This window comes from Brettanomyces bruxellensis, chromosome 7 (assembly GCF_011074885.1).
Source record: "Brettanomyces bruxellensis chromosome 7, complete sequence".
NCBI lineage: Eukaryota > Fungi > Ascomycota > Pichiomycetes > Pichiales > Pichiaceae > Brettanomyces > Brettanomyces bruxellensis.
The window spans coordinates 289,840-312,196 of NC_054688.1; the positions used below are offsets into that span (position 1 = coordinate 289,840).

A 22,357-nucleotide genomic window follows, 5' to 3' on the forward strand; every position below is an offset into this window, starting at 1 on the left:
ATGATCTGGAAACAAAACGTGTAGTAATCAAATGCGTATTTAATCTTGTCATTCTCACCACCTTTGAGCTACTGTGCTTCTTGTGTATTCTCATTTTGTGTAGATCCAAATAACATTCGATGTGGAACATGAGAATCGAATAAATGTCAGTTCATGTAAGGAGCAAAATTAGCATCAATTTGCTTGAATAAAGAATGATTTACTCTCTACCGGAAGGTATCCTTTGCATGCACGAACACTACTTATACTTTCTTTGTGACGTCACCTTTATAGATGATGACTTTTTGTTCATAATTGTAGCAATTATAGGACAACTGAAGGGAGCATAAAGTGTGTGTTTATTCTGAATCCTAACTTGACCTTTGAGTTTTAATTTTTCAAACAAGCATACCTCTTAAGTTTCAATTTGAAGATACAATTGGACTAGGAAACAGATGTCTCTGAGTGTTCGATGATGTTTAATCAAGTTCATGTCAAAGCAGTAGGAAGGTAGAGCAGTGAAGTTACAAATGGAAAAGTCTCATTGTCTATGTTGTTGTATATGAAGAAGAATGACAACCGTATAAAGTACAGATATTCTCTTGTGTCTACACTAAATATTATATACAAGTTATATACTGCAATAAATGCCAAATGCAATACTAATCTGGTAGCAGTCATTTAACAGTTCACCAACTACTAAGCATCTATACACTTTATAATTTACTACAAACAGTTGCATTACACGAGGAACAGCTTTCCATCCCAAACGATTTTTGTAAGGGTGCTGTCGGACATATGAGAATATTACCTAGTATTAGGTAATCTATTATTATATGTCATTAGATTTATTTGTTTTGAGATCTGAACTTATTCTAAAATAACGAAAATTCAGAATAATATCTATTAGAGACAATCCTGGATAAAATGCACTAACTGTGTATGTTAGGGAATCAGCAGAAAAATAATTATGCGCGATCATAATTCTGTTTCTGAGAATTAAATCTTTTTTTATTATGTATGATTGATTACCTCACTTTATTTTCCTTTTTATTTTTACTTTACTTTACCTCTTTTTATATAACTTGTTTCTTCTACGAAGGGACGAGACCCGATAGCCTATTTTGCAATACAACTAGTTCGACTCCACTTTGATGGTAACAGAGTAAAGGAAGTAAATTCATTTTCTTCTATGGTGACACATACACAATTGTTAGAATGTTAAAGGCATTAACATTATCACACAGACCACTTGGTACATTTATATCCACCCACTTAGGTAACCGACCTTACAATTGTCTGAATCTCCCCGACTGCTAGGTTCTTATTAGTTCTATTAAAGAAGAAGTTTGATAGCTAAAGCCCGGGAGTAACTCATAAGGTCTCTCTTAACTTCGACACTCTGACAGTAACTATCAAGGTTTCCATTAATTATAGAACATTTATACAAAAACCCTATCAAATATTAAAAAATATTGGTATGAAATACAAATTACGCGCGTTATTGCGCGCTGTCATGGCATTTGTCGGGAGCGCTGGAATTTGTTCCTTGGGTTTTCGGCTTCTACGATTGATGTGTCCTGTTCGATCTCCGCGGTCGGCGTTCTAGTCCCTATGAGCAATCTGGGCGACTGTCGTCAGCAATGAGCACTGTTATCACTGAAGGGTAGAGATACAGCACAGTTCGGTGCCCGTGGGTGAGGCGAAGGGGATAACACGTCATCGGTAACATCTTGCGGTGTAGGAGGTTGGAATTTCAGGTTGAGCTGGTTGCGACCACAGAACCAAAAATTTATTTTTACTATCAGCTGTAACATTCTTAATTAGAGCGATAAGTGTGTTCGGATTTTGAATATACTAAGTTCAATTTGTATTAGCGAGTGAAACAGGACTTTTCGAAACGTAGTGAATATACGAAATTCATAAAACTCATCATTAAAGATATAGTAGTTGTTAGTTGTTACTTGTTACTAAATACTCGAGTTATTGGGTTTATGATGTATGCTTTATGTGTCAAATCGTAATTGCAGTTTATTTTCTGTGCTTGCTTATCCTGGTACTGTACATGGATATGACAGACTTGGAAACATCCAACTTCACATCAAGTTTTTTCGTAGAACGTTCTTTATATATATGATCGGCTTCCGTCCACGGAGGTTTGTAGTAGGTAAAGCTTTACTACTTCGAAGTTCGATCTCGTTGTACCCTTGGCAACTTAATAAGATATTTCGAACGTGCTTTAAATTTGGAATTAACTTCATTTGAAAACTCTTTCAGTTAAATGCTATCTTAAATACAATTCTACATTTTCAGCAGAATTCTACCATCCTAAACGTAATCATGTTTAATTTGAGGTATGCGAACAAGAAAGTAAGATTTGAACTACCAAAAACTTTACCCTGCTTTATCAAAGAATTAATCGCAAAAAACCAGATGCAATTTTATTTAGACAAAGGTGTAAGTTTAGAATAGCAAATAAATAGAAACATCGAGCAAAAAGTAGACAAGGCAAAAGGTAAATTGCCAAACCAATTACGAGCAACCCATCAACTAGTCGAAGCAGGGAGAACTCACAACTATATATGAGATGGGAACAAAGTTGCGACGATTAAATAAGTCCCCTTACTTAGCACTTTTCAATGACAATTGCAGATGCACCACCACCACCATTGCAAATACCAGCAGCACCTATCTTACCATTCTCTTGGTGGAGAATAGTGTTCAAAGTGACGATAACACGTGCACCGGAGCAACCCAATGGGTGACCCATTGCAACTGCACCACCATAAACATTGACCTTGGACTGGTCAATGTTCAAGATCTTAGGATTGGCAACACCAACAACGGCGAAGGCCTCGTTGAACTCAAAGAAATCAATATCGTCCAAAGTAAGACCAGCACGCTCAACGGCCTTTGGAACTGCCAAAGAGGGAGCTGTAGTGAAGTCCACAGGAGCATGAGCGGCATCAGCCCACGAGATAATCTTGGCCAATGGTTTGATTCCAAGCTCCTTGACCTTCTTTGCAGACATCAACACCAAAGCTGCACCACCGTCATTAATAGGTGAAGCATTTGGTGCAGTAACAGTACCATCCTTCTTGAAGACAGTTCTGGCAGAACGAAGTCTTGCCTCATCTAGTCTTCCAACCTCCTCATCCTGAGTGACAGTAACATCTGGTCTGTGACGCTTTCCCTTAACAGTAATTGGCGCAACCTCCTCATCAAATTTGCCATCGGCAAAAGCTTTCTGAGCCTTCTTGTATGACTTGACAGCAAAGTCATCTTGCTCCTTTCTGCTAATATCATGATCCGCAGCACACTTCTCTGCTGCAAGACCCATAGCGTCACCACTGTATGCATCGTTCAAACCATCTCTTTGCAAACCATCCACAAGAACACCATTGCCGAATCTTAGGCCAGCTCTTGCTTTTGCAACGTAATAAGGAGCGTTAGACATCGATTCCGCACCACCGGTGACAACTATATCAGCACAACCAGTCAAAATCGTCTGGGCACCAAGAATAGTGGCCTTCATACCAGATGCACACACCTTGTTAATAGTGGTAGCAGGGGTATCGTAGCCAAGACCAGCTCCAACTGCAACCTGTCTGGCAGGGGCTTGTCCAACATTTGCCTGCAGAACATTACCAAAGAAAATCTCCTCAACATCTGTAGGTTTGATCTCAGGAACTTTAGCTAAAGCAGCTTTGACTGCATGGACACCTAAATCCACGTAGGAAAGGGAGGAAAGACTTCCCTGGAAGGAGCCAATTGGCGTTCTTGCAGCTGCAACGATATAAACTGGATCGTTTGCCATGTTTATATAAATAATATACCGTGCGTTAGTGTTCCGGTGTTTGAAAGGTAATGGAAGAATTCGATAATTATGTTTCGCAGGGCCAAACTCACCGTTTTTGGTTTTAGGGGCAGTAGTGATTTTTCCGTATTTATATGATGGAAAAAAATAGGGGAATTTTAGGGAAAGAGGAAAAGGAGAAATTTGAAGAATCTCAGCGGAGTGGCGGTAACGGGAGAGGGGGAAATTTTTCTAAAGCGGAAAAATAAGGAAGGGTGAAAAACATAAGAGTTCAAAGTGCTCGTGGACATACGAGCTTGCTTATTAAAGGGATGAGGGCCAGATCTCAGAGGCACGAAGCCCAAGATCTAGCAAAAAGGAATAAAAATTTTTGAGGTGGAAAACAAAGGATGTTGCATCTTGGGTTCACATATTCATCAATACGTTGGGTTAATGCCGACTAAACGGCATGATATTCCGGGGCCAGCTTGTAAGTGTCTCAATAAATGTGCTTATAAAACAATAGGCCTCCATATTTGTACTCCAATATTCTGATAGATGTGTACATTCATCAATGGCTTTACAAGTAGTCGTTCATTAAAGCATACTGTTTGGGCTTTAAAGAGTGTAAAATTAAAACAAATTTCCAGGGGCGGAGTACACATTAATTCGTGCGGAGATTTCTATGGAATTACCCCATGTTTGGAGATTTGCGTTTTCACTAAAAAATATATACATTTCAACAGAGTATGACGCAATATATTTATATATTAAGGGACTGCGAACGCTACAACCATAGCGAATTTTTCATCGCATGCAAACACGGACTGTAAATAATGCTTCTCATACCGTTACTTTATATACACCACCGCAATATACTCATTAGTAGCCGAGGCCATACCTTGCCGGTTTGCCTTTATCCAAACAGCTTTGTTAAAAACATCAACTGATGTTTAAGGATGATTACCTTTTCTTATTATTTTATTCGTATCCTTTTGGACTATCATCTTTCCTGTACATATCATATCAGATAGAAGTGAAGTTTATGCAGTGGTTTGAATGATATCAGCAGTTGACTTTTCATTATTATTGAAGTCATTCTTGTGATCATCTTTATTTGAATCATTTTCTGATGTGACATCCATATTATCGCTCATACTATCGGCATCATTTAATCCATTTGCATCGTTTATCTTTTTCTGCTGCTTTTGATAGCTTCGAAGCTGTTCTATGTTCCAAACCGAAACACCTTTTTCCTGATCCTTTGGATTTAAAGGTTGTGCTGCAGTTCTCAAAAACTTTTTCGCAGCAGCAATTGCCATATCTGTAGATAAATTCACATTTGCATCCAACAATCCCTGGGCTATCCATTTAGGAAGCTGACTCCTCTTTCTTAGGAATCTTCGATCTGCAAGCACCATTACACCATAATCATCTTTTCCCCTAAGGACACGTCCCAAGCACTGTGCGGCATGTCTCATGGCATCAAAGGAAAGAAAATCATTTTCACGAATTTGATAGTTATCTCTCAAAAATTCAAGCCTAGCCTTGAGAATTCTGGATTCAGTATATTGGAAAGGAATTCCTATCATAAGAACAGTTCGTCCGTAGTAATGATCAAAATCGATACCCTCGGAAACCTTACCACGAGCAACAGAAAGTAATACAGCGCCTCGACCATTTAAGCACGCTTTTCTGTAAGTTTCCAATGCCAATGCAGTTTCTTGAGCATCTGGAGTTTCCACTAGAATCAATTTGTATTTCCAGACTTCATCTAAAATACCCATACCTTGCCACATAGATATGATACTTTCCATATACAAATATGAGGGAAAGAAGACAACCATTCCATCAGGTGTAATCTTGACGAACTCCATGAGCAAAGTTCCATAATTTCTGACCACACTAGGATCGTTTCTGATCTCAAACCGAGAAGAAATAGCCACTTGATCAGAACCCTTGGTGACTATCAGAGGTAAGAATGCTCTTCGATCCAAAGTCATAGCGTAAGATTCTTGAACCACAGTGTCAAAGTTTAACATCCTAGGATACATATCAAGTGGAGATATAGTACCGGAAGTAATAACAACAGACGGAAATCGATCAAACACGGGCTTAATTGCAATTGATGCATCCATGCAGGTGAACCTCAATATTGGGTTCGGAACTGTTGCATTTTCTGTCTCGTATGGCTCCAATATAAGCATAAATCCATTCTCATATGTTGAAACTAAAGTTGCAAATGTTGCTATGTCCTTGAGAGAGGTGAACTCTTCGATATCAGTGACTTCTAATGTTCTCACAAGCATAGAAAGACGTTCTGAACAAAATCTAAGTGGCTTTCTATCAATGTATGTTAGCTGCTTTAAATGTTGAAGAAAAGAGGTTGGCGTTTCGGAAATAACATGCAACACTTTCATCCGAGTTTTCAAATATTCTATAAATCTTTTCATAAACGAGATAAAATGCTCAGCTCGTCTTATACTTCCAGGTATAGCTTCCTGCAAGACATCGGAAGGTAAGATCGGATTTTCCATGAAAGGCTCCTCAGATTCCTTCAGCATATCAGATTCTCTAAGTCCTGCAACGAGCTTTTCATATTCATCCTGTAACCTCGAGCTATCCACTTTTTTAACTTGATCAACCTTCCGGCTAAGATCGTTTGCACCACGTGTTGCTCTTTGCAGCATATCCTCATCTATATCCATGGATAAAGCTTCAATACAAACATTATCTATATTATGGGCCTCGTCAAATATCACTATACTATCTTTTGATAAATCTTTCGAAACTCTAACAGCAACTTTTGGATCTATAATATAGTGATAAGAATAAATAACAATATTACAGAGGGGCATCATTCGACGAACAGTAAAGTATGGACAAGTTCCTTCTTGCTTGCAGTAGTCCAAAAGTTGCTGAAAGGAATAAACACCTGGTGGAATCAAATTTGCGGGATCCTTTTCATATAGTTTCTCATGCCAAGAACAAAGCTCATCTGCATTTGCCTCGCCAGCTCTCACTTTCTCTCCAAGTTGACCATTGGTCAAACGTCGACACATCTCATCAACCACTGTACCCTTCTTTTCTTTTCCAACTACTGGATGTAAACATAGGTTCTTTCTACTTGTCAAGCCTAATCCTCTGAAATTCTCCACATGTCCTAGTTCCTTTGCCCTGTAGTCCATTAGCTTTTCCAATTCAATTAACGCCTTCTCAATTTCTGACATGGTACGTGAACAATATATTATCTTCCTATGCTCTGGGTAGTACATCTGATAAGCCACTGACAAGGCTAATAGTGCAATAGTTTTACCCGTTCCAGAGGGCATCTCCAACACACCATTACCACCAACATCTATGCACTTCTTCACATCACACATGTATGCATATTGCTCTGGATAAATCTTTGGATACGGAAAAAGTATTGGAAGATCATCGATAAAAAACCTAATTCATCAACAAATATTTGCCTTTGTTAGTAAAAAAGTAAATTTAAATACTATGAATAAATCAATCAAGTACATACTTCATTATCAGTAAATCTATTATCGAGTAATATAAGCGTTAAATGTATATCACCTGTATAACCTGTCTTTGGGTCAAGAGTTGATCTGAAAGCAATCGCATCGCTTTTCAACTCTGCGTTCTCAAAATAAATCTACCTTTTTGGCTCTATTTAAATTTTTATCAATTTTTTTTATAATAACACAATTCAGATCTATTCCTATTATACAACTATTCACTCAACTTTAACATTTTCAATCATGATCTGCTTATCGGCATCAACATAGGCATTACAAACACACCAAATGGCTAAGTCGTGTTTCCCTGGCTCGGCAATGGAGAAATTCATCTTAACAGTCTGAGTCTGCTTATCTAGTATTAATTTTCTGATACCGTATAGGCGCTTACTTTCAGGTTCTCCGATTACTATCCACCATTTTTCTTCCCCTTTGAATGGATAATTCGAAGAAATAATCGTGAGATCCTCTGGATCTTCATCCCTATCAATCTGTAAAGTAATCTCTCTCTCTTCGTTGACTCTCAAGGGCTTATTTAGGTCAAGTTTATAAGTTACATCCAAATTAGGATATTGATTAACAAACGTTGCAACGCTTTCAATCTGTCTATCGGACAAGCCATTCAATAACTCATCACGCTCTTCATCCTCAAGGGCCATGATATCATATACAGTTTCGACATTCAACTTTTTGCATCTGTCCAAAATTGTTGTTCCGAAGAATGGAACCTGCTTGAGGCTATTATCACTATTCCATAGTCCCTGAATAACCATCTGAAATATATCCATGGCATTCAATGCATTGAGACAACCTTCCGAGGATAAATAATCGATAGCAGCATATAACACATCCGTTATTTTTGAGAGAATCTTTTTCAAATCAGCTCGTAGATCAGGAGGAAGATTCAACCGTGAGAAGTGAGCCTGAAGCAATATAAATGCCTTAAAGGCAGGAGAATGAAAGTTCACACCATTCGACCATTTTACCGGTAAAGCCGAATACAACCTATTTAATATTCCGTCGTCATCTCCACGGATAGTGATATCGTCAAATTCAGATGCAGAGCTAATCACTTCAAGCATTTTCTTGAGCCTAGTTTTCCCATCTAGCGAGCTGCAAAACAATTGCATTGTAATGAAAGAAATATTATAATAAGCTGCTATCATACATCCGTTCAATGGACTTATTTCCACCTTCTGATCTCCTTCATCGTTATAATCGCCGTCATCTTCAGAAAGGTCATCATCAATATTGAGCTCTATCAATTTCCCATCCGACAACTTCTTCAACGAATTTTCAACAAGCTCCGACAAAAACTCGGAAAGGCTACCTGCCGAAACGCTTCCCAGATCATAGTATGAAGGATTTAACTGTAATCTTCGGTAAAAATAACTGTATGTGATCCAGTCAACACACTGCTGACGATTTTTGATCAACCCTGTACTTATTTCGTTTAGCAAAAAATCAATGATAAATTTGTTCAGGTTGCTCTCCATTGGGAGCGATTCCCCGATCACTTTTTTGTAGTATTCAATTTCATCACTGTTCGTAAGAACAACTGCTCTGGAATATTCGCTATTGGTGTTTCTTGCAAGACCGATCATTTCAAAAAGATCACTAACTGAATAGTCAACATAACAATGATCTCTTCCAATATAATCTTTTGTACCCATAACCACGATGAGATTTCCAGATGGACACCAACAAGTGGTACTTTTAGTAGCAATAAGACAAGATAATGCACCTGCCTTAAAGAGACCTTCAACAAGCAGCTTATCCAAACGCAACATACCATCATAATAAAAGCCAATTCCGTACATAATAGATGCTTTTAAAGAACTATCCTTAATCCGCCCCACGTACTTTTTAATTGAATCCTCCTCCGCTTTCAACCAAGAATTTCCGTAAGACGCCAACCTCTCTATAAATGCTGTGGATATATTCACACATTCTTTACGTGTCGAAACAAAAATAACTGCCTTCTGTTCGCCTATACTATCATCCATATCTTGAACCTGTTTATAAACTGGTGACATCATGCATTCAATTGCTGATGGATTATGCAAAACTTCTATTTTCTCGAAAGTCACCTTTAATGGGAAAACGCGATCCCTTGAACTGAAGTCAAATATATTTTTTTTATGTATACCTAACCATTCAGCAAAATCACGAGGACTAGCTAGAGAAGAGCCGATTGCAATTATTCTTACAGGTTTCTCTAGGTTTAATGCCATGAATCGTACACGGCTTAGCACATTTTCGTAAATGGCACCTTCTCGCGCATCTCCAATCAAATGGCAATTATCGCAAATAAGTAGTTCAATGCTCTGTACATTTTTCCTCTTTTTCCAACGTCTAGTGAGAACATCAAACTGTTTCGGAGTTGCAAAAATTAAATGACTTGATGCTAGGATTTTGAGATTGGAGGACAAATCATTTGTCAACTTAGCAATGCTTTTTTTTACAGCAAACTTTGCTAACTTCGCCTTCCATTCCTTGTATAGTTGATCAATTTCCGGTTGTATTGGATTAAGATAAACGGCTCTACCCTTTCCATTTTTCCAGTGGCTTAATAAAGCTAACATTGACGCGGTTGTTTTTCCATTTCCCTTGGAACAGCAAAAAAGAATGCTTTCTTCCTCATCATACAAGGACCCAAAGACCTGGGACTGGAATTTGTTGAAGAATTTAAAATCAAACAAATTCTTAAGAGCAGAAGCACCGAATACATTCACAGGCACAAGGGGGCAATCCAAAAGTGGCGTTGGTGCAGGAAATCTTTTCGGCATAATTAAACCACTAAGTATAATCGGCTTTCTTGTAATAGAACCAATCCAACTATCACTGATGACAGATACAAATAAATTATGCTGAAGCCGATCAACAAAATTTAAAGTGCATTCAATAAAATGTGGCTCGTTTATGTGCTTTTTCTGAACAATCAGAGATGTCGTAAATAGAAGATTATTTGAATCCCCATCCTCAACAAATACGGTAAAAGATTGGCTGTAACCATGAATATCAACGTCCCATTTCCATTGTGGAACGAGTTCTAATTGAATCCTCATCAATGAAGCTGTAATGGGCAGCACAGATGAACTCACTGAAATTTTAGGAAACTTTAAAAGAAGTTGATAAGCAAGATTTCCATAACTCTGAGCTTTCATTCCTTCAATAACTTCTCTCTCGCTATTTAAAGCTAAGTATTGCCTCCAGGGTGTCAATGAACGTTCTGTTGTACGAACCAAACCTTTTGGAACATTCGGATATTGTCTTAGTGGCGAGTTAGTCAACCACATACGATTTTCAACCATTTTACATATATCTAGGAGTAAACGGGAGACCTCAGCCCATTTCTTCCTCTTTACAAGTTCCAACATCGCACGAAAAAGACGTCCAGCACTTTGAACAACGTATATCATATCTGCCATTAGGGCAAATCCATCAAGTGATAACCTGGATATATATGCCTGCAAAAGAACATTGACCTTGGCTAATGAATCTTCTGGAGACTCATTTATCGGAATCGGTGCGTTGTCCATTAATTTCTTTAATTCATCTTTCTCTTCATCCCTGACATGCAAATATTTGAACTCCTCGCTGGCAGAAAAAACTTGGAAAAGCTCTATCTCACTCATATAAGGATTTAACTTCCTATCATACTCCTTAATACTTTGATACGATATATAAAAGTATGATGCCACTCTACCCAAATCTGTTGAAATAACAATATCATTTTCGTAATCATATTTGACAAGCCCATTACGTGCCAATATCACCAGGGCAGAATACGCAAGATCTCTTCTTCTTCGCTGTAAATCAAATGTATCATCATCATATCCAGGTCCAACTCGATATAATGCTTTGTTGTGCTTCATTCTAACAAATAGATAAGTGTATTCAAACCAATCAACACAATCTTCCAAGGAATTGATCCTGCCAGATACAATTTCCGCATTAATACTATCAGCAAGCCTTGATGCCATTTGCGACTCAATTGGAAGCTGCTGGTTCAAAATAGCAAGATAGTATTTAACTTCATTTTGAGATGTAATGATAATACCTTCACCATTCGAATCGTAACGTGGTCTTCCAGCACGACCAAGCATTTGCAAAATATCCTGAGCCGAAAGTTCAACCCAAGTACCATCAGCTGGGGAATAAATCATCGTTCCCTTGATTATAACTGTATGTGCAGGAAGATTCACACCCCATGCCAATGTGGCAGTAGAAACTAATACTTTTAAATATCCCTGCGCAAATAAATCCTCCACAGTAGTTCTATCTTTTCGACTCATTCCAGCATGATGAATACCAAATCCCATTGGCATAACTGCTTTTAATCCGTTACTGGAGGCATCCTCAGTTTCTGATCGAAGAATTTCTTGTGCTCCTGTAGACAAGTGTATTAATTTCGCTAGAGACTCATTTTCCACAATCTTATCGGCAATATACTTGGCGGTTTTGGCCGTCTCTTTTCTTGAATGAACAAACACAATTACCTGCTGATTATGGGTCAAGCTTTCAATAACTTTTTCGTAGCAAGCGTCGTTCAGTGCCTGATACTTCTTCAATGATTTTTTCTCAGTTATACCAATAAACTGTTGTGCTAATGGGCAAGGCCTATAGCTTTGGTCAAAGTAAAAAAGCCCGTTTCTTTCCTCCACATGTAAAAATTCAGCCACGTCCTCATAATTTGGAAGCGTAGCTGACAATCCAACAAGCCGTACTTTGTTTTCATCATCCGAGCTTCTCAATGTTCTAGCCACGATATTCTCGATTACAGGACCTCTTGCATCATGTAAAAGGTGTATTTCATCAATAATGATGAGCTTGACAAACTTAATATACGAGGCATCGTTATTCTTTCTTGTGATCACATCCCATTTCTCAGGTGTTGTCACTAATATCTGGGTAGAGGCAATTTGATGCTTAGTTAAATTAGAGTCACCGGTCAACTCATTCACTGTTATCCCTAAATATTGCAATCGTCTGCGGAACTCTCGGACCTGCTCTTGAACCAAGGCTTTCAAAGGTGCAATGTAAACAATCTTAAAGTCGTTCAATCTTAAATGTAAATTCTTATCCATATGCTTTGACAGCAAGCGTAAGACGGTTAGCATGGCAACATTAGTCTTACCTGCACCTGTTGGTGCACACATTAAAATATTAGCGTCATCCAAAAATGCCGTTGGATACACCTTGGATTGGATTACATTTAAGCTTTTTGTCTCATTTGAGGGGAAGGCCTGCTGAGCCCATTCGGGTAAATCCTTAATCAAAACTAGACGTCCCTTAAATGTGGAAATGGCAGATTTAGGAGGTGGTATATGGACTTCTTCCCAGCTTTTCTTGAGTCTCCTAAAAGAGCCATTCGGTAGTTTGAACTCATTTGCTGTAAGAAGATGTGAACCTTGATCAAAAATAAGATTGTTAAGATCGACATATTTGGGCAGCTTTGCATTTTTAGGTTTCTCCTTATCTTCATCTGACAATTTTTGTTTTTTCAAAGAACGAACATCCTCATCCTTATCTTCTGACGCTCTTTTAAGTGAGTCATCGTACTCTAAGACTAAACTTTTAAAACCAGCCTTATCCATCTCTTCAAACAACTTCTGCTTCTTATCACCATCTGACGGTGCGATCTCTGAAAGTCTGAGTCCGTAATATATCGTGACACGATTTGAAAGAAACATGTTTATCCAATCATTATTTTCATAATTGAATAATCCCAAAAGAAGCTGCCGAAATTTTATAACGTCCATTTTCTGCTCGAAAAGTGAATGGAGCCAGTTCCTAACTTGTTTTGCCATCTCCGAATGCTTGTAAGAATCAGAAGTTGGGAACAATTTAGCAAACTCTCTGGCGAGCCACAACTGATCCACTGATTTTATATCCACCTTCTGCTTTTCAGCCATTTTGTCACCGTCAAGTATCACAATATCCTCATTTCTAAGATCATGTGGTCTGAGAAAGCCACCTTTCTCTTTTTCTACATCGGAGGCGTTCTGTAGAGATTCAGAGGATGAGCTTTCACTTTCACCAGAACTACTTGCATCATCGGAATCGCTGAATTCAGACTCTTCATCACTCACAGACCCAGATTCTCCCTCACCACTTAAATTTCCGCTATCTTTTGCGTGGTAATCAGTAATAGATGCACATAGTTCTAGTATGTTTTGGAAATCTTCATCTGAAATACTATGTTGAAGAGCCGCATTTATCTTAGAAAGCTTTTCCTTTGCCTCAAGAGCATCAGATTTCATTATTTGAATTATAACATCACCAAGGGATCTTACCACATCATCTGGAAGATCATTGTTTAATTGATTTGAACACCAGCTCAAAATTCTGGAAAGAGTTTCTCTATTGTTATCTGTGGAAGGGTAGTAGTTGTACTGCTCAATATTTGAGTTCAAAACATTGTGGTTAACTCTTGCTCTCTTTTCCAATCGATGCCTTCCAGATTTATCATCATTTTCTCCTTTACCGTGCTCTTTATTCTCGTAATTGTTTATCTCCTTCTCGATCTCCTCTCTGTTTAATCTTTTATCGCTAGAAGAAACTCTAGTCCCCATATCCTTTACAGATATCTCACCAACAACAGACTGCGGCAAAGTATTTATCTTTCTGTTTCTCTCTTGTAAGGCATCTTCATCTAATAAATGCTTATCTGTTCTCAGTACCTTGTTGGCTATCTCATTATACTTATATCCGGACATCTGCGGTGAAAGGTGCTTCCGTGATCAAAAAAATGGGGGAAAAAATTCCAATATTTATAATAATATTCTATTACCTATTATCTATCAAAGTATTGAATTGATGTATCTGAATGCCTTCAATGAAAGAAAAGAAATCATATGTTGTTAGTTAATCGGTTCTCTACAAATCTTGCTTCTAGAACAGTATTTTTTTTTTTCAATAAATGGGTAAGGATGTAAAGGTAAAATAACACTTGGTATACATCCGTAAACTGATTCTTGGAAAGAAAAATATTTTTTTGGAACACAACCTGGACGATCGACTAAATTTTCAGAAGGGTGGATCCCCTCCGAAGCAAGTAGGCAGCAGCAGTCCGCCGCGGGCGGTGAAAATGAGTGGAGAAAAGCTCCGTCCATTATTCCAATTGATTTTTTAGGCCCGACTTCATTGTGCTTCCCCAGTGAAAAACGGGAATTTCTCGTTTCTGTGAAAGCGTTATTATGATATTTTTTTTTGGCCGGCACCAGCTGGATTTTAAAATTGGCTCTCAAATTTCCGCTTCTCTTTATCTTTCCTTGTTTTCCCCACAACCCCCCATTTTTCTTTTCCTTTACTTTTCCCATCACTTTTTTCTTCTTTATTAGAGAGTTCTCATATAGTTGGCCTGTCGCTTTATTACTATTTCATTTCAAAGACCATCGATTATCTAAAGGTGAAAACAGTTTAGTTCGAACAGCTGTTTTGTATCGACTTAATTTTCCAGCCTGCGCTTTGCCTTTATCTTTTTGTTAAACAGCATTTTCACTACACAAGGACTTACCCCGCACACTACCCCACAACGGGATACTTCATTTAGAGAACACTAACGCCAACATATCACTATATTAACGTTAAACCCAATCGCCAAGAATACCATCATGCTTAGATTAGGATCAAACCTTAGAGTTGCTTGCACAAGAGCACTTCCTCGCAACCAGATCCTCAGGACTTTGGCCACAGAGGTTCACGCCAACACCAAGGGAGAGCCAATTGACAAGGAAACAGTCAGAGTGGAACTTCCAGCTGATTCCTTCGAGGGTTACATGTTGGACCCACCAGAATTGACATACGATACCGAAAAAAGCCGGTTGGTCAAGATGTACAAGGATATGGTTACCATTAGAAGAATGGAAATGTCTGCCGATGGTTTGTACAAGGCTAAGAAGATCAGAGGTTTTTGCCACATGTCCACTGGTCAGGAGGCTATTGCTGTTGGTATTGAGAATGCCATCACCAAGCAGGACGATATTATCACGTCTTACAGATGTCACGGTTTCACATACATGAGAGGTGCTTCCGTCAAGGAGGTCATGGGTGAGTTGATGGGTAAGAGATGCGGTGTTTCGTACGGTAAAGGTGGTTCCATGCATATGTACGGCAAGGGATTCTACGGTGGTAACGGTATTGTTGGTGCCCAAGTTCCTTTGGGTACTGGTTTGGCTTTTGCTCATCACTACAGAGGTGACAAGAACTGTTGCTTCACATTGTACGGTGATGGTGCGGCCAACCAAGGTCAGGTTGCCGAATCTTTCAACATGGCCAAGTTGTGGAACCTTCCTGTGGTCTATGCCTGTGAAAACAACAAATACGGTATGGGTACCTCCATCCAGAGATCTTCTGCTCTGACCGATTACTACAAGAGAGGTCAGTACATTCCAGGTTTGAAGGTCAATGGTATGAACATCCTGGCCACCTATCAGGCAGCCAAATTCGCCAAGGACTGGGTTGCTCAAGGTAAGGGACCATTGGTTATTGAGTTTGAAACCTACAGGTACGCTGGTCACTCTATGTCTGACCCAGGTACCTCTTACAGAACTAGGGAAGAGGTCAAGTCTGTCAGATCCAAGAGAGATCCTGTTGCTCACTTGAAGCAGCACATGATCGACTGGGGTATTGCAACTGAGAAGGAGGTTAAGCAGTTCGACAAGGACGCTAGAGCATACGTCGACTCCCAGGTTAAGGAGGCTGATGCTGCTCCTGCACCAGAGGCTAAGATGGATATCTTGTTTGAGGATGTCTACGTTCCTGGCAGTGAGATTCCTGTCTTGAGAGGCAGAATTAGAGAAGACTCTTGGTCATTTGCCAAGAAGGGCTTTGCTTACAGGTAATTGCTAGATTAATCAATTGCCATTGATGCATCCATGCGCTCGTAAGTATCCACGGCTATCCTAGTCCTTTGAATTGTCGGATCTTGCAAATGCTTGCCATTTTATGATAAACTCGGTTTTCCTTTCTCTTTTTATACTTGATTTATTTGAACTTTCTCTCTCTCTATTTTTTTCTTATATATTTTCTTTTATGCCTATTGAAATATGAATTTTTACGTTATATTTCACTTGGCTGTTATTTGAATGTCAAAAATTTGCTTTTTATTATGCCTCTTGTTTGTAAAGGTACTGTACAGTTTGCTTAGGACCTCGTATTATCACCAGGTCAGCACTGAAAAAGTTTTTAAAGCCTTCCCTGCACCAGTGACTGCCACTTCTAATCTTGGTAGGGAAACTTCGACACTTGAAATACTAAACTAGCTAACCACTAGCTACAACATCCTGCTGAGAATGAATCACATTCATTTAATAACAAAATATGGATACACACAAACTAGTAAAATAAAAATAATCATATAAATAGAAAAATATAGCTGGATGCCGTACAATAAACTCAAGTAATAAAAACGTTGAAAAAAAAGTCACGATTCCTCAAGAATCATAAAACCATATAATTTGGATCCTCCTTATGTGCCTCATACTCTTCCTTCGAAATCGGTTCGTACGAAACAACCTCATCATAGGAACTTGGTGCCATTGTGGAAGGTGCAACAGTCGATCTTGCATCAACAACTTCCGTAAATACTGGATTCGATTTCGAACGCCGAGATTCCAAAGATTCAGTCTCAGTCTCTTCCGTCGTACGTGATTCTTTTGGAGCGGCATTGCTTGCATCATTTATTGCGGAAGTTTCGTTTACTTCAGCAGTAAAAGGCTCTGTATCTGTCTTTGGTTTTGAAACAGACTTTGAATGAGTCTCCGCAAGGTTGGATATTTGCTTTCCAGCCTGACCCGAAAGCTCAATCGTACCCTTTGTTGCCTTAACACCTGTTTCTGCAGTTTTACCTGCAATAGCAGCTCCACCTAATCCAATGCCGGCTCCGAGACTTGCAAAATTAAGACCGAAAGAGTGCCTTTTTGACTTAAGCCTTTCCAGTTTCTTCTGATTCTTCCTTTCCTCTTTAATTTTTTTCTGCTCTTCTTTCTGCTGCAGGATGATTAGCTTCTTGTGCTCGATCCTCTTTTTCGATTCCTCAAGTTCAATTTTTCTGCTCTCTTCCTCCTGGGTTCTCTTTAGTTCTGCCTCCTCCTTTAATCTTTTTCTCTCTTCTGCATTTTTGACCCTGATCTCCTCTTGCTTTTTGGCTTCTCTTCCCTTAACCTCTCTCGAATATGCCTCCCAGTCTTCCTTTGCAGAGATTGCTTCCTTACGCTGTGCTGGAAGCTTTTCCTTGGAAATTTTAGAAAGTTCGTCCAGCTTTTCCTTATGTTCTTCAACCTGCTTTCTTATAGTATTCAAATGGCTTCTGAGCACATTATTGTTCGATTCAGCTCGGCCTTGCTTTAGGCTGAGGATTGTTAATGAACGAGCAAACATCTTCTTCCGCTTAACAGCATCACGAGTCTCGTTGACACTCGAATGTTTGGCAGCAATAGCGACCTTAAGCTTTTTCACAATCTCCTCAATTTGCACATTTCTATCTTGCAACTCCTTTTCTTTCGTGTCTGCTTCCTGCTGTAAAGCTTGACCATCTTCATCAAATTTTGCTGCATCAGCAGTTTCCTTGTTCTTAGACTCTTTGACACCTTCTAAAGCGTCCAACTTTTGCTTTTTTGTTTCATCGGAATCAGATATAATTTGCTGAATATGATCCTCATGCAATTTCTGAGCATTTTCCTCTGTTATCTTAGCTTCCTCGGCATCTTTTTCAATTGCATCCTTAACGTTGGCAATGTATGTATTTGTTTCTCTCTTGCTTTGCTCTTCCTTGACGTCAATCACAGAAATTTCTCTGTTGTGCTGTTCCTCGAACTTTTTATTCTCCTTCGAGATTTTATTTTTGTACCTTCCCAAAAGTCGTTGAACTTTAGTTTTATCTCTCTCTGTGAATTCTGCATGCTCCTGCTTCTTCTGCTCGAGATCCGTATTATTCTGCTTCTTCACATAAGCATCGACTTCGCTAAGAAGTGGTTGCACACGCTTTCTCGCAATTTCCATCAACTCAGCTTCAGATAAAGACAACCCTGCACCAACACCAACAGATGCGTGATTTCTTGAAACCCTGTTCTTGTTCAATGAGTTTCTCGCAATCTGAACATTATTCATATATCTACTCAACAGCTTTGGCTTCAATCCAAACTGTTTTAGGTGAGGGTCCTGAGAAGACAGAAGTTCGATATCACTATCTGAATCGCTGGACTCTGCCGTAAAAGGAACATCACCAGTCCCCCTTTTCCTGTAAATATTGTCTGATGAAGATGAAGAGGAAGATGATGAAGATGAAGAATCGGCGAACCGACTTTCCCTAACAATGTTGTCAAATGACTGTTGATCCTCTGTTTGCTGCTCAATTGCATTCACAAGTTCGGAGTGTTCAACCTCCTCCTCCTCAGAGTCCGAAAGCACTTTAGCTGCTTTGTCCTTCTCATTGCTTAAAGATTCCTCTTTCTTTATCTCTCCCTTTGCTGAATCTTTTTGCTCCTCATCGGTCACGGCAGTGTTCACGTGATCTGTTTCAACGGAATCCTTACCACTAATAGCACTCTTTTCTGTGGCTTCTCCATCCCCTTTTTCAGTCAAAAAAGAGCTCTTTTTCTTATCCGTTTTGCCAGAGCCATCCTCATTCAATACATCATGGTCAACGCCTTGTATCTTGTCCACCGCATCATCAACAACATCTTCAACTTTTTCCTTGAGCTTTTTCACTCTTTTCTTCGCACCCAAGTTGCGTTTAGCCAACTTGATTTTATTCATCTCAACATCCTCTCCTTCAATTGTCTTAGAAGTCCTATTCTGCACATTTGGATTACCCTGTCTGAATGGCGACTTCCACTTAGTTGATTCTTTGTTAATGTTTGCATATTTTGAGAGAAATGTCTCTTTGTTTGAGGTATCTGCACTCATATTGGTGGCAATAACTTGCTTTCAACACAATTGGTTTAAAGTATTGAATTACTTCCTATGAATGTTGGTAATTAACGTGAATATATTAATTCTGGGAAGAGTGACCGAGGAGGGCCGTCTCAGAGCGATAACTACGCTATCTCTTTCTTTTTTTCGGCTTCAAAAAAAAAAGTTCCCTCCTTTCTTACCTGTCCTTCTTCCTTCCATTTCCATTGTTAAATAAATTTCTTTTACTTGCCATTAATTATTTCTTTTAAGCCACATATCAGTCCGCTGTATGTCTCGAGAGATCAAATAATTATGGCACTCAAAAGATCATAGATGGCCAAAACTTTATGTGCACAAATATATATTTTTACTTCGCCTAAGAATACCATTAATTATACAATTGAAGCCAGCATTTATATTTAAAGTTTGACCACTATTCAGTAGCTTTCTTGTGCTACAGATTAAGAAATTTGGTCAGTTCCTCTACTATGTCACAGATGATGTACATCTCAATAACTGTAGCAATCAAGTCTTCTTTTCTCATTTGCATATTATTTTTTAAGTGCTTTTTTTTTTGAACTTTTGCAGCAGTTTTTTTTTTTTTTTTTTTTTTTGCTGTTCAGGTCAACACGTTCCTGTAAGTTAGTTGCTTTTTTAATGAACGTAATAGATACCAGAGAAGCAAAAACCCATATTTATTTGAAGTTACACAGGAAATGAAGATTGTTTTCAAAAAAAAAAGACGCAGCTAAAGGTTAGCAGCTATCAAGATGAGGCAAAACAAATTCGTAAATATGGCACCTATATTATTTAACACGCTATGAATAAGAGAGGCCAGGTGAGAAATAGATCGGTCTGCATGAAAAAATCCAACTACTTAAACGTTTAGTCATTCAATATAGAACGTGCTTTGTATTGCTGAGCAAGAAATGAAATACTTATTTGGTTTTCGTTTCTTTTTTCTTTCAGTATTACATTTGTTCGCTGTCAAAAATTTTCAAGCAGAATAATTAAAATGTACAGTAGTTAGAGGATAAAAAGAAATAAACCAAAATAATCTGATATACATTTGCATGTTAGTGTGATTGACCCGTTGATCTCAATGCTTTTTGTCGTTATAACCATTTATTTTGCAAGGCTCTGTAAGTTGACACGAAAGTATACGTTAGTATATTTGTATTGGATTCGTCGATAGTCGCACCTAAAAAGCTACACAGCCTATTTGTACCTAAAAAAATGTATATTCTACCCATAAGGATTTGTTTTTAAGCTTGCGCAACTTCCATTACGACAGATATCCTTTATACTTTCTTCTTCGATCCTTTCTTTTCGGAGCCTTAAAAGTCCAAATGCACTAGTTAAGAAGAATATCCTAAATTAATCGCATAAAATTGTGAAAACTTTAAGATATAAATGACTCTACTTACGCATTAAATAAATTTGAAGTTGTTCGTTGATTGAAATAAGTGCATTGCTGGGTAACGTATTAAACTCGGCACCGCACCTTTTCATAAAATTGTATCGATATTTGATCGGGTTTTTAGTAACATTTGTTTTTATTATGTCTTTTATTAAAAAAGTATTATTCTTTTGTCTACAAAATCCGTGCCCACATTTTGAAAGTTAACTGTGCATAGATAAGCGTTTTAACAGTAAACAAAAGCTTTGTCTCAAAAATCATAATAGAGGATTACTAAAGTTCAATTAGCAGACGACCATTTCTTAATAGTACCAGGGTGAGCGCAAGAATATGATATAATATTAATCACGCAAAATATTTCCAGGTTTTGAAATCACATATTTTTCTTAGCTCCTGTTTATTTTAAGCCTTCAATCGATTGCCATTATTAGTAGTATAGCAATGCTTCACATGAACACAGACCAAGTCAAATTGAGATCACTTTCTTTGTTGTAATAAAGATCAGATCTGTAAGTTTAGAACTGATATTATTGTATTAAACAAAATAAGGAAATTGAACCTATCATACTCTAGATAAGAGAAATGTGTATCTTATCTTGAATTCAAGGCATGAAACATTTTTATATCCACATTGTATATAGATTAAGGATGAATAAATATATTTAATTTGGAAATGTTCTTTACGTACTTGCTTTTTTTGTTACTAATTGATATTATTTCGTGTAGCATTATGTGTTGTCCTGTGCCTTACGATAAACATGTCTAGAAAAAATAATTCGAGCTTCTGTTGTGAGCTGAGAGTCTCATGCATTGCTTAAGCATGACGTACAATTTTTGACAAATCAAAAAATTTCAGGGTAATGCTTCTAGGCAATCAAATACATTTTGACAATACAATATGACAACAATGCTATTAAAAGTGACTGCCAACGTCTTTTACATATGGGCACTTCAATTTTTAGTGGTTTCAACTAATACTGCATTAACATATTTTTATTCTAGCTTGACAATCAGTTTACTTTGCAAAATAATGAGGACTCATTAAGAAGGTACGTCAACAAAAGCACCCTTTCACAATTGGTCATACATGTAACACCGTGAGATAGGAATAAAAGTCGCTTTCCATTAGTATGAAATAAAGTCGATTAAGATGTCCATCGTATGAACGTCAAGCAATACCTAGATAAAAGTATTTTGTGTAACATAAAATCATTAACATGCCCTATTCATAATTCATAAATATTTGGTATCATCCTTCTAGCTATGGAAGTGCTGAGCCATTACTTATTATCGACTTTTACCATCGTTAATTTACTTCTTTACTGAATGCATACTGAATATCTATGTGCGCATTTTATATTTATAAAAACCTATGTTGTACCTCACTTCTGAAATTCGCTTCCTTTAATTTAGCATCTTAAAGAAGAGCGCATTAAGTAGATTTATATTTCACAAATGCTACTACCTATCAGAAAGGTAACTCTCAAAAATAAATGTTATTGTATGTCAAAAAGCGTTTTTGTAATGCGTCTATTGCGTACCCTTTTCTTTTTTTTGAAATTCGAATAACCGCAAAATTTCAAGATCTGAGGGTGTGCATTCAAATCTTTTGGATTATACCTTACCTATCGCAGGATTAGTTCCAGAGCACTTCGTATTTCATATTTTATTTTTTTAAGAAACAAATATGCCGACTTAATTATTACTCGCGGTAAGATTTGATCTTATATGTAAGGA

The 22,357-nt window shown here is 37.9% G+C and overlaps 5 protein-coding genes across 5 annotated transcripts; 1 reads left to right on the plus strand and 4 right to left on the minus strand.

The window, feature by feature from the left end:
- Nucleotides 1-2,605: 2,605 nt before the first annotated feature.
- On the minus strand, nt 2,606-3,796 carry BRETT_004651 (uncharacterized protein; the record flags this gene model as incomplete). The annotated part of the gene is made up of 1 exon (XM_041283144.1): nt 2,606-3,796. The coding sequence occupies one exon, from the start codon at nt 3,794-3,796 to the stop codon at nt 2,606-2,608; it is 1,191 nt and encodes a 396-aa protein (XP_041136496.1).
- Nucleotides 3,797-4,818: 1,022 nt separating this feature from the next.
- Nucleotides 4,819-7,309, minus strand: RAD3 (TFIIH/NER complex ATP-dependent 5'-3' DNA helicase subunit; the record flags this gene model as incomplete). The annotated part of the gene is made up of 2 exons (XM_041283145.1): nt 4,819-7,225; nt 7,305-7,309. The coding sequence occupies 2 exons, from the start codon at nt 7,307-7,309 to the stop codon at nt 4,819-4,821; spliced, it is 2,412 nt and encodes an 803-aa protein (XP_041136497.1).
- Nucleotides 7,310-7,517: 208 nt separating this feature from the next.
- On the minus strand, nt 7,518-14,021 carry BRETT_004653 (uncharacterized protein; the record flags this gene model as incomplete). The annotated part of the gene is made up of 1 exon (XM_041283146.1): nt 7,518-14,021. One exon carries the CDS (start codon nt 14,019-14,021, stop codon nt 7,518-7,520), a length of 6,504 nt encoding a protein of 2,167 aa, XP_041136498.1.
- Nucleotides 14,022-14,918: 897 nt separating this feature from the next.
- Nucleotides 14,919-16,148, plus strand: PDA1 (alpha subunit of pyruvate dehydrogenase; the record flags this gene model as incomplete). Its single annotated transcript, XM_041283147.1, has 1 exon — nt 14,919-16,148. The coding sequence occupies one exon, from the start codon at nt 14,919-14,921 to the stop codon at nt 16,146-16,148; it is 1,230 nt and encodes a 409-aa protein (XP_041136499.1).
- Nucleotides 16,149-16,746: 598 nt separating this feature from the next.
- BRETT_004655 (uncharacterized protein) lies at nt 16,747-19,212 on the minus strand (the record flags this gene model as incomplete). The annotated part of the gene is made up of 1 exon (XM_041283148.1): nt 16,747-19,212. One exon carries the CDS (start codon nt 19,210-19,212, stop codon nt 16,747-16,749), a length of 2,466 nt encoding a protein of 821 aa, XP_041136500.1.
- Between the last annotated feature and the right edge of the window lie 3,145 nt (nt 19,213-22,357).